General features: G+C 42.4%; 1 protein-coding gene across 1 annotated transcript in view; it reads right to left on the bottom strand.

The window, feature by feature from the left end:
* Positions 1-14,307, bottom strand: part of LOC134357218 (adhesion G-protein coupled receptor F3-like) — a 102,482-nt gene that overhangs the window by 65,700 nt on the left and 22,475 nt on the right. Inside the window, exon 3 of the mRNA XM_063068513.1 lies at positions 305-381. Coding sequence (XP_062924583.1) covers positions 305-381 — 77 coding nt within the window. The remainder of the gene's footprint in view (positions 1-304; positions 382-14,307) is intronic.

Below are 14,307 nucleotides of genomic sequence, written 5' to 3' on the forward strand. Positions count from 1 at the left end.
TAGCGCAAGAGCTGAACTCAAAAATAGAGATTTTAAAAAGTATTTTAAAGAAATAAAAATATCACAATAAAACATCACTATGAACATTACCTTTTATTAGATCAGTTTGCAGGAGTGTTTTTCTTTTCATAATGCATTTAAATCTAATCTTAATCTCATAATCAGAGATTAAGCAATAGATGAGATGTTGAAATAAGAATATTAATTAGAGATTTAATGTATGTACATAAAATCTACTCATGCAAAAACCATAGGAATTGTTTATGCTTACCCTTGCTTTTGGATTTTATTATGATGTACATACCAAAGTTGTAAAATTCTCTTGGCATTCTGATACATCAGGGCATGATCCATTTAGCTTGAATGTGCCACGTGTTGTAACTAAAAACAAATAGAGGAAAAGATCAATGCTTCGGAGATCATCCAAAAATAATACAAACATTGGGATATCATTAAATTCACTTTCTGAAATGCTGTGGTGGTGATAAAAGCAACCTGTGCTGTTAGTATTCACAGCAGAGCTAATTAATTTAAACATCAGTGGCAGGTGAACACATTGTGTACAGGATGGTAAACTGGGGTGGAGACAAGTATGTAAAAGAATGCTGGTAAGATGAAACAGAATTAATTATTTCTCTGTTGCAATAGCTATAAAATTGTTGAATATGTTGACAAGACAATTGACTCTAATTAATTTTAGGCTTTTGTTATGCAGGTAGGGCTGTCTGAGATGATTTACTGGAAATCATGTGGTATTTTCCGATAAGTTGCATATCAGTGGTCTTGCCTTATATGGAGTTGTTATTCACTTGTAGGGGAGATAGGGAGACCCTAAACAGTATGATAGCAAGGTTATTTCAAGGGATTTTTCCGAGCCTCTCCATGGACTGGATTGTGATGGATACCGAATGATCTTGATGCCCCTTCATGTCTTGTCGGAGTGTTGGGGCTCCCCAGCAGATAAAGACTGAGTGTTTAAGAATATACAAGCAGGTAAATACTTATTGCTGAGAAGTATCACTATGAATTGCATGCAATCTTGAGTTTGATTTATTAGTGAAGAATCAAATAAAAAAGTCTGAGTTTTGTTCTTTTAGTTGAATTAGACTAGATTTGTTGGTATGGTTAGAAGTTGAATTGGAGTTAAGAGTTAAACAAAATTACCTGAGTTACTCACTTAAAGATTAAAGATTGCCTTTATTTGCTGCATGTATATTGATATACGTCATTTGTGTCAAGATAAATTAGCAAAGATTATATTGGGCAGGCTGCAAGTGTTGACATTTTCTGCACCAAAATAGCATGCCCACAACTCACTACCCCGAACAGTACATCTTTGAAGGAAAACAGTCCATATTGGGGAAATTGAAATCACCTGTAACGACAAACCTGTTGTATTTGCAACTGTGATGACCTAGTTAACATTTTTACTGCTAAGCTGTAGGTATTCATTTTAGCAGTTCTGTAAAAGCAGTGTCTTTTGCTTTTAGAATATTTTGCTTTTGTCTAAAATATAAGGGGCTATGATGTTCAACTTAAGAAGTGTCAGCCAGTCAAGATGGTGGAATCGGGAGCAAGTTTCAAAGAGCAGGGCAGAGGGAGATTGGTGACAGACAGTGTGGTTTGCGGGGCTTGTTTTGACGGGAGCTGCGGCGAGGACAGGAGGGAAGATGGCTGAGGATGCCGTGAGAAGGAGTGTTCCCATTGTACAGGGTGCTTTGTACAGATGAATGGCTCCAAGGAGGAAGGGCCAATACTCCCAATGAGAGCGCCTATTTCTTCGAGATGGATTTCGAGCGACATTCAAAATGTGGTGTGTGCTTTCGTGCAGACCGCAAGTCGAACACGTGAGTAAAAGGACAACTTCAAGATGAAGCTCCAACTTTATGTGCACATTTGGACTGGGTGAACTGTAACAGGTCCTTTTATTTTGTTTTTCTTTTCCTACCAGCTGTTTCATAAAGCTGAAATTTGTAAATATACTTCCTTTAAAATTTTATGTGGTGTACTTTCTGTTATTTCGTGCCGACTGGCGATTGTGTATGGGCAATATTTACACAGCATTAGCTCAAATCGAGGTATCTTTAAATCAGGACATCACGATGTTCCTGTTTGGCTGAGCCCCAAATCATATTGACCCTAGATGTATATTGTTTATAAATGGTGGCCTATTCACCGTCGGGTTCTGTGGCTGTCAGAAGAGCCAGCTAACGAGCCAAATTTGCATATGGGCCCAGTGAGGGAGTTGCATAACTTTCTTTGATCTGTCTGCATATCTGTTCCTCATTGTCCCTGTGGCTACTGGGTGTGTCTGTAGTATAAACCCATTAGTATGCTTGCATCTTTCTGTTTTTTATTTCTACCCATGTAGATAGCAGATGAGCCCTTCACTCTCTGTGAGCGCCATTGTGATATTGTTCCTTATTAATAGTGCAACACCAACCCCCAACTTGGCCACTTTGATTTTAAACAAGTGGTACAGTGGAAACCTGATTGGATGAGGACTAACCAGTCAGGAGGGATGGACAATGGGGTCATAAATACCACCAGACTAGGCGTGCCCAGGTATCACCCCTGATGAAGATGGCAGAGTTTGTCATAGAGACATTGGTCAAAATCAACACCTGTACCGGGCTTGAAACCCGAGATGAATTTATTCTTCGTATATGCTGGGAAAGCACTGGATACCTTTTCAGGATACAACTTGTCTTTCTTGCACAGGCTGTCCCTATCCCAGAAGGAAGCTCCCAGAAGGGAACGTGACACCCTGCACTCCATGCACCAGTTCCTCAGACAAGCATCTGAATGTTCTACCTTTCTACTCCTGCCCTGACTAGCATGTGAAACTGGGAGTAATTCAGAGAGTGCTATCTTTGAAATCCTGCTTTTCTGTTTATTTTTTCCTAATTCCGGATACTCACTGTTCATTCCACTTTCCACCTATGCCATTGGTGCTAACGTGCACCACAACCTTTGGCAGCTCACTCCTCCCCCCCCCCCACCCCGAGAATATTCTGCAGCTACTCTGAGACATCCATAACCCTGGCCACTTGCCCAAATACTCCCTCCTGCTAAAGCCATTCCCTCCATCATCCTCCCCTTGTCTCAATGCCAATGGTTTATCCTGTTCTGTGTACCTTCTGTTTGGTCTCACATTACAACGTGATCCAAGCAAAATTGACTAACATATTTACTGTACATCTATGCAGAAATGTTTGGAATATCACATGCCATTAAATTCTGCAACTTGAAGTAATTATAGGAAGAGCCAAAAACTTTAACCCAGTAGTCACGATGATCCCTTCTAATAGTGCAAGTGAGGAAGTGAGTGGTTTTCATTTCACTGCTGCTTGCGTCTTGGGCCATGAGGTCAAAGTGAGGCTTTAGATAAGGTGGATAGTAGGAGACTTTTCCCAAAAAGACAAACATCTGAAGCTAAAGGACAACATTGTGTAGGACGTCAGAGGATTAGAGTAGGTGTGAGGTAACCTGCATGGTACCTGGAATCTGAATCTGGCTGGCTGCAATGGAGGTGGAGGCAGACCCTCTCATAACAATTAATGAACTGTTCAGATGAGTATTTGAATTGCCAAAGAAGACTATGGACTAAGTGCTGATAAATGAGATATTTATTATTGATGAGTGCTTGATGGTCAGCTTGGACATGGTGCGATAAGGGCTTGTTTCTGTGTGGTATCACTCTCTGGCTTTATGGCTCAATGATGAGGGTACTAGAGTTCATACTGAAAATAGCAGCATTGTCCACTCATTGGTGTTTGGACCTGGCTGAAGATGGTGGTAGTTCATTGCATGTGAACTTCTGTAGATTAGTGCAAACAAGTCACTGATCATTTTAATGCACGAGAAGATCAATTTTTGAACAACTTGGCCAAACTGGGTCTACTCTAAAACTCTTTGCGACATCACTTTATATTTATCTGTTCATGAACATAGTCTAGTAGGCAGTGCAATAACAGAAGAATTTGATATGCATTTTGTTGTTTGAACTCCTGAAACATTTGCAGTAAAGTATATCAACCAGCACTGCCATCATTTCAAATACTTCTCCAGCTAAATTAATCTGGGTGCCAAGCAAATCAAAGTGGGGGTGTGATATTATTAACACAATATTAATTATTAATAAATTATTAATAAATCCATAAATTATCAGCAAACAGATCAGGATATTCAGACAGTTTATAATGCAATGTTTAGGTGATTCAACAAAATGCAAATCAACACCGTGAGGAAAAGCACAAACAAGCTTTCCTTTTGATAAGGTTAGATTATTTGTATAACACACCTGTACTACGTGATCAACTTGGATATTTCATACTTTATATTTACATATGTACTTTGCATGGCGATATGCTGTGAAAATGCCAGCATTGTAACTGATGTGAAGAAACAATAACCCGTGAGAGTGAAACCCAAGTCATCAGCAGCCGATAGTGATCGTGAACACAGCTCAGCATATCACACAAACCAATCTTCCGTCCTTGGACTCACTTCACACCGTATGCTGTCGGAGCAGTGCTGCCAGGATAATCAAGGACACGACCCACCCAGCCAACACACTTTTCGTCCCTCTTCCCTCCGGCAGAAGGCTCAGGAGCTTGAAGACTCGTATGGCCAGATTTGGGAACAGCTTCTTTCCAACTGTGATAAGACTGCTGAACGGATCCTGACCCGGATCTGGGCTGTACCCTCCAAATATCCGGACCTGCCTCTTGTTTTTTTTGCACTACCTTACTTTCTCTTTTCTATTTTCTATTTATGATTTATAATTTCAATTTTTAATATTTACTATTGATATGTACTCCAGGGATCACGAAGAGCAGAATCAAATATCGCTGTGATGATTGGACTTTCTAGTATCAATTGTTTGGCGACAATAAAGTATAAAGAAAAGTAGTGTGTTGATGTGCCAGGAAGACTTCTGTACTAAAGGCACTTATGTAATTACTCGACTGAGTTTGATTTTAGGGGTTCAAGTCTCACCACCATTCTATCAGCGCCATCCTTTCTTTCACAAAATTAAATGCTAAACGGCCCTTAGCTAAGCACTGGAAAAAAAGGTATTCGTGCAAGAGAGTTTTAAAGAGAGGGTTGCGAGGTAGAGATTTTTAGAGTATATAGGAGAGCTTAAAGTTTAGGCAACTAAAGACCAACAGTGCAATGTTGGAAATTTGGCATACACAAGAGTTCAAAGTTGGAGGGGAATCAAAGTTACAGTGGACAACCCTTAATATTCCTGAAAGCAAATCCCTAAGCAGTAAACAGGAAGAGGGGAATATATATAAAACAATCTTTTTAGGAATGTGGATATATTGACGAGGCTAGCATCTGTGTGAACAGTCAGAGGGCAAATGCAAATCAGAAGGCATGTGGTTGGTTGAAGAATAGGATTTGATATTAGTATGTACTTGTGCACTCGAATCATGGATAAATCAAAAATTTATGGAAGCTAGAAGTTAAGGGGCTGGTCAGTGGAACATTGAGTAGTTGGATATAAACTTGTAGGCAACTTCATTGTAGTCCATTGTCCATGATTATATTTCAAACAGATGCAATTACATTCAAATGTTAAACATCTATTAAAATATAAACACAATACATTTTGCAGATGTTGGAAATCCAAAGCAACACACGTAAAACGCTAGAGGAATTCAACAGGTCTGGCAACATCTATGGAAATGAACAAACAGTTGATATTTTGGCTGTGATCCTTCTTCAGGACTGAAAGGGGGGGGGGTGTCAGAAAAAAAGTGGGGGGAGGGGGAGGAGGAAAGTGAAGCCAGATGGGTGGGAAAGGTAAAGGGCTGGGAAGGAATCTGATAAGAAAGGAGAGTCGACGATAGGAGAAAGGAAAGGAGGAGGGGCATGAGGAAGAGGTGATATACAGGTGAGAAGAGGTAGAGGCCAGAGTGCGAAATACAAGAAGAGGGGAGAGGGAGGGAAAATATTGGTAAGAGAATACAATATTTATACCATTAGATTGGAGGCTACCCGGATGGAATATAAGGTGTTGCCTGTCCACCCTGAAGGTGGCTTCACCATGGCACAAGAGGAGGCCATGTCCTAACATGTCAGAAAGGGAATGGGAATTGGAATTAACATGTTTAGTCTCCAGGTCGTCCCGCTTTTGAAGGATGGCGTGGAGGAGCTCAATGAAGTGATTATCCAATTTACAATGGGTTTCACCAATATAGAGGAGTCCACATTGGGAGCAGATTCACAGGTGAAGTGATTTGTTCACCTTGAATGATGATCAAGGGCCGGGAATGGAGATGAGGAAGGAGGTGACTGGAGATGAGGGAGGAGGTGAATGGGCATGTGTTGCACATTGGCCACTTGCAAAGATAAGTTCCTGAAGGAAGATTAGTGCAGAGAGAGGAATGGAAAGGAAATGACAGAGGGAACAATCCCTGCAGAAAGTGAAGGGTGGGGGAGAGGTAAATATGTGTTTGGTGGTAGGATCTCTTTGGAGATGGTGAAAGTTGCAGAGATTGATGTGTTGGATGCGGAGGCTCACGAGGTGGTAGGTAAGGACAAGAGGAACTCTATCACTGTTAAGGCGGTAGGAAGATGTGAGTGTGGATGTATGGGAAATGGAGGAGATGCAGGTGAGGGCAGGATCCGTGGCAGATGAAGGGAAACACCATTCTTTGAAGGAGGAGGACGTCTCTGATGTCCTGGAAAGGAAATACTCATCTTTGGGAACGGATGTGGCAGCGAAGAAGGAACTGAGAAAAGGGAATAGTGATATTTACAGGAGACAGGGTTAGAATAGGTATTGTCAAGATAACTGTGGGAATTCATAGGTTTATGAAAAATGTCAGTTGACAGTTTGTCTCCAGAGATGAAAACAAAGAGATGAAGAAAGGGGAAAGAGGTGTCAGTAATGGACCAAATGAATTGAAAGGGCAGGATGGAAATTGGAGGCAAAGATAATGAATTTGATGAGTTCAGCATGAGGGCATGAAGAGGTGCCATAATCCTTTAAAATATATTGGCCCTAAATTTGATATGCAAAACAATAACAGCTCTCCGTGTTCATTATAATAATGAAAATATCTGACAGCATGTTTGGAGAAAATACATAAGACCATAAGATATAGGATCTGAATTAGGCCATTTGGCCCATCAAATCTGCTCCACCATTTCATCATGGCTGATCTATTTTTCCTCTCAGCCCCAATCTCCTGCTTTCTCCCCGTATCCATTCATGGCCCAACCAATCAAGAATTGATCAACCTCTGCCTTAAAAATTTGTTAGGACTTTGCCTTCACAGCTGCCTGTGGCAAAAAATTCCACAGATTCATTACTTACTGACAGCTCAATCAGCGGCAGCAGCAGGCCACAGCAACAAGGTTTCTTGCAGGTGAGCAACACTTGTTTGAAAGTGCAGAAGGGACAAGCGGGGTGGACAACATTGTTGGGAGTAGGCCAGTGGTCAGTGCAGGAGTGTCAGGCTTTGGCTCAAATAAGGCTTCAGCTCAAAAGAGGCGTTAGCTCTGGCTAAGCTTCTGTCAAGGTTCCTTTTACTCACTCTCTCTCTTACTGTACCTAGTGTAGGAAATGGCTGTTGTGTGTTTTTCATGCTGGATGTTGGAGTCCTGGGAGACCCAGAATCTCCCAGGGAACCACAACTGCGTGAAGTGCATTCAGCTGCAGCTCCTTGAGACCGTGTTAGGGATCTGGAGCAGCAGCTGGATGACCTTTGGCTTGTACAGGAGAGTGAGGAGATCATCGATCAGAGTTATAGGGAAGTAGTCACCCCAAAGTTGCAGGAGGCGAGTAGCTGCATGACTATCAGGAGAAATGGAAATGTAAATAGGCAGTTAGCACAGAGCACCTCTGTGGCCATTCCCCTCAAAAATAAGTGTACCATTTTGGTACTGTTGTTGTGGGGTGATCTCGCAGGGGAATGCCAAGACCACCAGGTTACCGGCACTGAGCATGGGTCCATGGTGCAGAAGGGAAAGAGGGAGAAGAGGGGAGCGGTAGTGATAGCAGACTCAATAGTCAGAGAAGCAGACAGAAGATTCTGTGGATGTGAGTGGGACAACCGAATGGTGTGTTGCCTGCCAGATGCCAGGGTCGGGAACGTCTAGGATCGCATCCACAGCATTTTGGAGAGGGACGGAGAGCAGCCAGATGTCTTGGTACATATTGGCACCAATGACATAGGAAGGAAAAGCAAAGACGTCCTGAAAAGAGAATTTAGAGAGCTCAACAGAAAGCTGAGAAGCAAGACACTCAGGGTTGTAATTTCTAGATTATTGCCTGTGATACACACCAGTGAGAATAGAAACAGGATGATTTGACAAATTAATGCATGGCTGAAATGCTGGTGCAGGGGGCAGGGCTTCAGATTCTTGGATCATTGGGATCTCTTCTGGGGGAGGTATGACCTGTTCAAAAGTGACAGGTTACACTTGAACCCAAGGGGGCCAATATTAGAAACACAGAAACATAGAAAAACCTACAGTACAATACAGGCCCTTTGGCCCACAATGCTGTGCCAAATATGTACTTAACTTAGAAATTACCTAGAGTTACCCATAGCATTCTATTTTTCTAAGCTCCATGTACCTGTCCAAGAGTCTCTTTAAAGACCCTATTGTATCCTCATGGGCAGGTTTGTTAGTGCTGTTGAGGAGGGTTTAAACTAATTTGGCAGGATTGTGGAAACTGAAGTGAAAGGAATTAGGATAGAGCAGATGGTAAAAAAGCAAAGATAGTGTGCAGTGAGGCTGTCAGGAAGGGCAGGCAGATGATAGGACATAGTTGCAGTCAGCAGGGTGAGTATCAGTGCTTTAGGGATGCAGAATCAAAAAGGGTAGCAAATACAGTACTCAAAGTGTTACATCTCAATGCACTGAGTATAAGAAATAAGGTGGATGATCTTGTTGCACTATTACAGATTATCAGGTATGATGTTGTGGCCATCACTGAATCGTGGCTGAAAGATGGTTGTAGTTAGGAGCTAAATGTCCAAGGTTCCATGTTATTTCAGAGGGATAGGAAGGTAGGCAGGGAGGGTGGCATAGCTCTTCCGGTAAAGAATGGCATCAGATCAATAGAAAAATATGACATAGGATTGGAAGATGTTGAATTCTTGTGGGTTGAGTTAAGAAACTGCAAAAAGGATCCTGTTGACAATTATATACAGGCTTCATAAAAGTAGCTGGGATGTGGACCACAGATTACAAAGAGGAAATAGAAAAGGCATGTCAAGAGGGCAATGTTGTGATAGTCGTGGGAGATTTCAACGTACAGGTTGATTCTAAAAATTAGATTGGGAATTTGTCTCAACAGAGTAAGCTTGTTGAATGCCTATGAGATGGCTTTTTAGAGAAGTTTGTCATTGAGCCTACTAGGGGATCAGCTATACTGGATTGGATGTTATGTAATGAACCGGAGGTGATCAGGGAGCTTAAGGTAAAAGAACTCCAAGAACCCTCAGGAGGCAGTGATCACAATATGATTGAGTTCAACTTGAAATTTAATAGGGAGAAAGTAAAGTCTGACATAGCAGTATTTCAGTGGAGTAAAGAAAATTGCAGTGATATGAGAGAGGAGTTGGCCAAAGATAATTGGAAGGGATGTCAGCAGAACAGCAATGATGGAATTTTTGGGGTGCAGGACAGATGTATTCCAAAAACAAAGAAATACTCAAATGGCAAAACAGTACAACAGTGGCTGACAAGGGAAGTCAAAGCTAATGTAAAAGCAAAAGAGAGGGCATACAACAAAGCAAAAATTAATAGGAAGACAGGATTGGGAAGCTTTAAAAACCCTACAGAGCAACGAAAAGGATCATTAGGAGGGAAAAGACGAAATATGAAAGCAAGCTAACAAACAATATCAAAGCGGATAGTAAAAGCTTTTGCAAGTACATAAAAATAAAAGAGAGATGGGAGTGGATATAGGACTACTAGAAAATGAGGCAGGAGAAATAATAACGGGGGACAAGGAGATGGCAGATGAACTAAATGAGTATTTTGCATCAGTCTTCATTGTGTAAGATATTAGCAGTGTGCCAGAATGCTGAAGGGTGTGAGGGAAGAGAAGTGGGTGCAGTTTCTATTACAAGGGAGAAGGTGCTCAAAAAACTGAAAGACCTAAGGATACACAAGTCACCCAGACCAGATGAACTGCACCATAGGGTTCTGAAATAGGTAGCGTTAGAGATTGTGATGGCATTAGTATTGATCTTTCAAAAATCCTTGGACTCTGGCATGGTGCCAGAGGACTGGAAAATTTCAAATGTCACTTCACTCTTTAAGAAAGTAGGAAGGCAGCAGAAAGGAAATTATAGACCAGTTAGCCTGACTTCAGGAGTTGTGAAGATGTTGGAATCAATTGTTCTGGATAAGGTTTTGGAGTACTTGGTGACACAGGACAACTATAGGACAAAATCAACATGGTTTCCTTAAGGAAAAATCATGCCTGATGAACCTTTTGGAATTCTTAGAGGAGATTACATGTAGGAAAGATAAAGGGGATACAGTGGATGTTGTATCTTTGGAGTTTCAGAAGGCCTTTGACAAGGTGCCACATATGAGACTGCTTACTACGTTAAGAGCCCGTGGTATTACAGGAAAGTTACTAGCATGGTTAGAGCATTGGCTGATTGGTAGGAGGCCGCAAGTGGGAATCAAAGGATCTTTTTCTGGTTGGCTGCCAGTGACTAGTGGTGTTCCGCAGGGGTCGGCATTCGGACCGCTTCTTTTATGCTGTTTATCAGTGATTTAGATGATGGAATAGATGGCTTTGTTGCCAGATTTACAGATGATATGAAGGTTGGTGGAGGGGCAGATAGTATTGAGGAAATAGGTAGGCTGCATAAGGATTTAGACAGATTAGTAGATTGATCAGGAATGTGGCAAATGAAATACAATGTTGGAAAATGCATGGTAATGCACTTTGGTAGAAGAAATAAAAATGCAGACTATTTTCTAAACAGGAGAAAATCCAAAAATCTGAGCTGCAAAGGTACTTGGGAGTCCTTGTGCAGAACACCCTAAAGGTTAACTTTCAGGTAGAGTCGATGGTGAGGAAGGCAAATGCAATGTTAGCATTCATTTCAAGAGGTCTTGAATACAAGAATAGGGATGTGATGCTGAGGCTAGTGAGGTCTCACCTTGAGATTTGTGAACAGTTTTGGGCTCCTCATCTAAGAAAAGATGAGCTGACATTAGAGATGGTTCAGAGGAGGTTCACAAGGATAATTTTGGGAATGAAAGTGTTATCATACGAGTAATGTTTGATAACTCTTGGTCTGTAGTTGCTGGAATTTAGAAGGATAAGGAGGGATCTCTTTGAAACCTTTCGAATGTTGCAAGGCCTAGACAGAGTACATGTTTTAAGGATGTTTCCCATGGTGGTGGAGTCTAGGACTAGAGGGCAAAGCCTCAGGCAAAAGGGGTGTCCATTTAGACTAGAGATGTGGAACTATTTCCTTAGCCACATGGTGGTGAATTTGTGGAATTTATTACCATAGACAGCTGTGGAGGCCAGGTTGTGGGGTATATTTAAGGCAGAGCTTGATAGATTTTTGATTGGACATGGCATTAAATGTTACGGGGAGAAGGCCGGGGCGTGGAGCTGAGGAGGAGGAAAAAAAAACTCAGTCATGATTGAATGGTGGAGCAGACTCAATGGGCCAAATGACCTAATTCTGCTCCTGTGTCTTATGGACTTACAGTCTCTGGCTAAAGAAATTCCTCCTCATCCCCATTCTAAATAGACTATCCTCTATTTTGAGGCTATGTCCTCTGGTCTTAGACACTCCCAGCATAGGAAACATCATTTCCACATCCACTCTATCAAGGCCTTTCAGCATTCGATAGGTTTCAATTGAGTCACCCCTCATTCTTCTAAATTCCTGTGAATAGAGGCCCAGAGTGATCAAACACTCTTCATATAACAAGCTATTCAATCCTAGAGTCATTTTTCTGATCTCCTTTGAACCCTTTCCAGTTTCTGTACATTCTTTCTAAGATAAAGGATTCAGAGCAAGAAGGCTGCGAGTGAATGGCTGATTCCCAGAGCAAAGGCAGTTTTTACTTCTCTGGGTAAAAGAGAGGCAAGACTGCGCAGGCGCGTCATGTCAGCCAGTAGAGCACAAAAGGTTTAAAAAGAAGACCGCTATATCCAAAGGGCAGCATTTGGAGTGGGCAGCGGAGTGAGAGGCAGCAGAGTGATAGGGTTTTGGCTCAACGGGCTTAGGCGGTAATGGGACGAGGCGCCGTAGGTCTACCTGTGTAATTTGCGGAAAGGAGGATGTATGTGTGTGAGGCCAGTCTTCTGTGCTTGGTGTTAGATGTGGGAGATCCTGGAGTCTCTCAGCCTCCTGGACGGCCATATCTGCACCAGATGTGTTGAGCTGCAGCTCCTAAGGGAACGAGTTAAGGAACTGGAGATGCAGCTCGATGACCTTTGCCTGGTCAGGGAGAGCGAGGAGGTGATAGAAAGGAATTATAGGCAGGTGGTCACACCGGGGCAACAGGAGACAGACAAGTGGGTCACAGTCAGGAGGGGGAAGGGGAAGAGTCAGGTACTAGAGAGTACCCCTGTGGCCGTACCCCTCGACAATAAGTACTCCTGTTTGAGTACTATTGCGGGGAGGATAGCCTACCTGGGAGAAGCAACAGTGGTCATACCTCTGTCACAGAGTCTGGCCCTGTGACTCAGAAGGGTAGGGAAAGGAAGAGGAAGGCAGTAGTGATAGGGGACTCTATAGTTAGGGGGGCAGACAGGCGATTCTGTGGATGCAGGAAAGAAACTTGGATGGTAGTTTGCCTCCCAGGTGCCAGGGTCTGGGATGTTTCAGACTGTGTCCAAGATATCCTGCAGTGGAAGGGAGAACAGCCAGAAGTCATGGTACATATTGGTACCAATGACATAGGTAGGAAAAGGGAAGCGATCCTGAAAAAAGACTACAGGGAGTTAGGAAGGAAGTTGAGAAGCAGGACCACAAAGGTAATAATCTTGGGATTACTGTCTGTGCCACGCGACAGTGAGAATAGGAATAAAATGAAGTGGAGGATAAATGCATGGCTGAGAGACTGGAGCGGGAGGCAGGGATTCAGATTTCTGGATCATTGGGACCTCTTTTGGGGCAGGTGTGACCTGTACAAAAAGAACGGGTTGCACTCGAATCCCGGGGGGACCAATATCTTGTCGGGGAGGTTTGTTAAGGCTACTGGGGAGAGTTTAAACTAGAATTGCTGGGGGGTGGGAACCGAACTGAAGAGACTGGGAAAGAGGAAGTTGGCTCACAAGTAGAGAAAGCTTGTAGACAGTATGAGAGGGAGGATAGGCAGGTGATAGAGAAGGGACATGCTCAGACCAAAGGTTTGAGATGTGTCTATTTTAATGCAAGGAGTGTTGTGTACAAAGTGGATGAGCTTAGAGCGTGGATCAATATTTGGAGCTATGATGTGGTGGCCATTACAGAGACTTGGATGCCTCAGGGACAGGAATAGTTACTTCAAATGCCGGGTTTTAGATGTTTCAAAAAGGACAGGGAGGGAGGCAAAAGAATTGGGGGCGTGGCACTGTTGATCAGAGATAGTGTCATTGCTACAGGTGGATGCCATGGAGGGATTGTCTATGGAGTCTCTATAGGTGGAGGTTAGGAACAGGAAGGGGTCAATAACTTTACTGGGTGATATTTATAGGCCGCCCAATAGTAACAGGGATATTGATGAGCAGATGGGGAAACAGATCCTGGAAATGTGTAATAATAACAGAGTTGGTGTGATGGCAGATTTTAATTTCCCAAATATCGATTGGCATCTCCCTAGAGCAAGGGGTTTAGATAGGGTGGAGATTGTTATGTGTGTTCAGGAAGGTTTCTTGACGCAATATGTAGATAAGCCAACAAGAGGAGAGACTGTACTTGATTTGGTATTGGGACATGAATGTGGTCAGGTGTCAGATCTCTCAGTGGGAATGCATTTTAGAGATAATGATCATAATTCTATCTCCTTTACAATAGCATTGGAGAGAGATAGGAACAGACAAGTTAGAAAAGCATTGAATTGGAGTAAGGGGAATTATGAGACTATTAAGCAGGAAATTGGAAGCTTAAATTGGAAACAGATGTTCTCAGGGAAATGTATGGAAGAAATGTGGCAAATGTTCGGGGGATATTTGTGTGGAGTTCTGCATAGATACGTTCCAATGAGACAGGGAAGTTATGGTAGGGTACAGGAACCATGGTGTAAAAAGGCTGTAATAAATCTAGTCAAGAAGAAAAGCTTACAAAAGGTTCAGAGCTAAGTAATGTT

This window comes from Mobula hypostoma, chromosome 2 (genome assembly GCF_963921235.1).
Source record: "Mobula hypostoma chromosome 2, sMobHyp1.1, whole genome shotgun sequence".
Lineage (NCBI taxonomy): Eukaryota > Metazoa > Chordata > Chondrichthyes > Myliobatiformes > Myliobatidae > Mobula > Mobula hypostoma.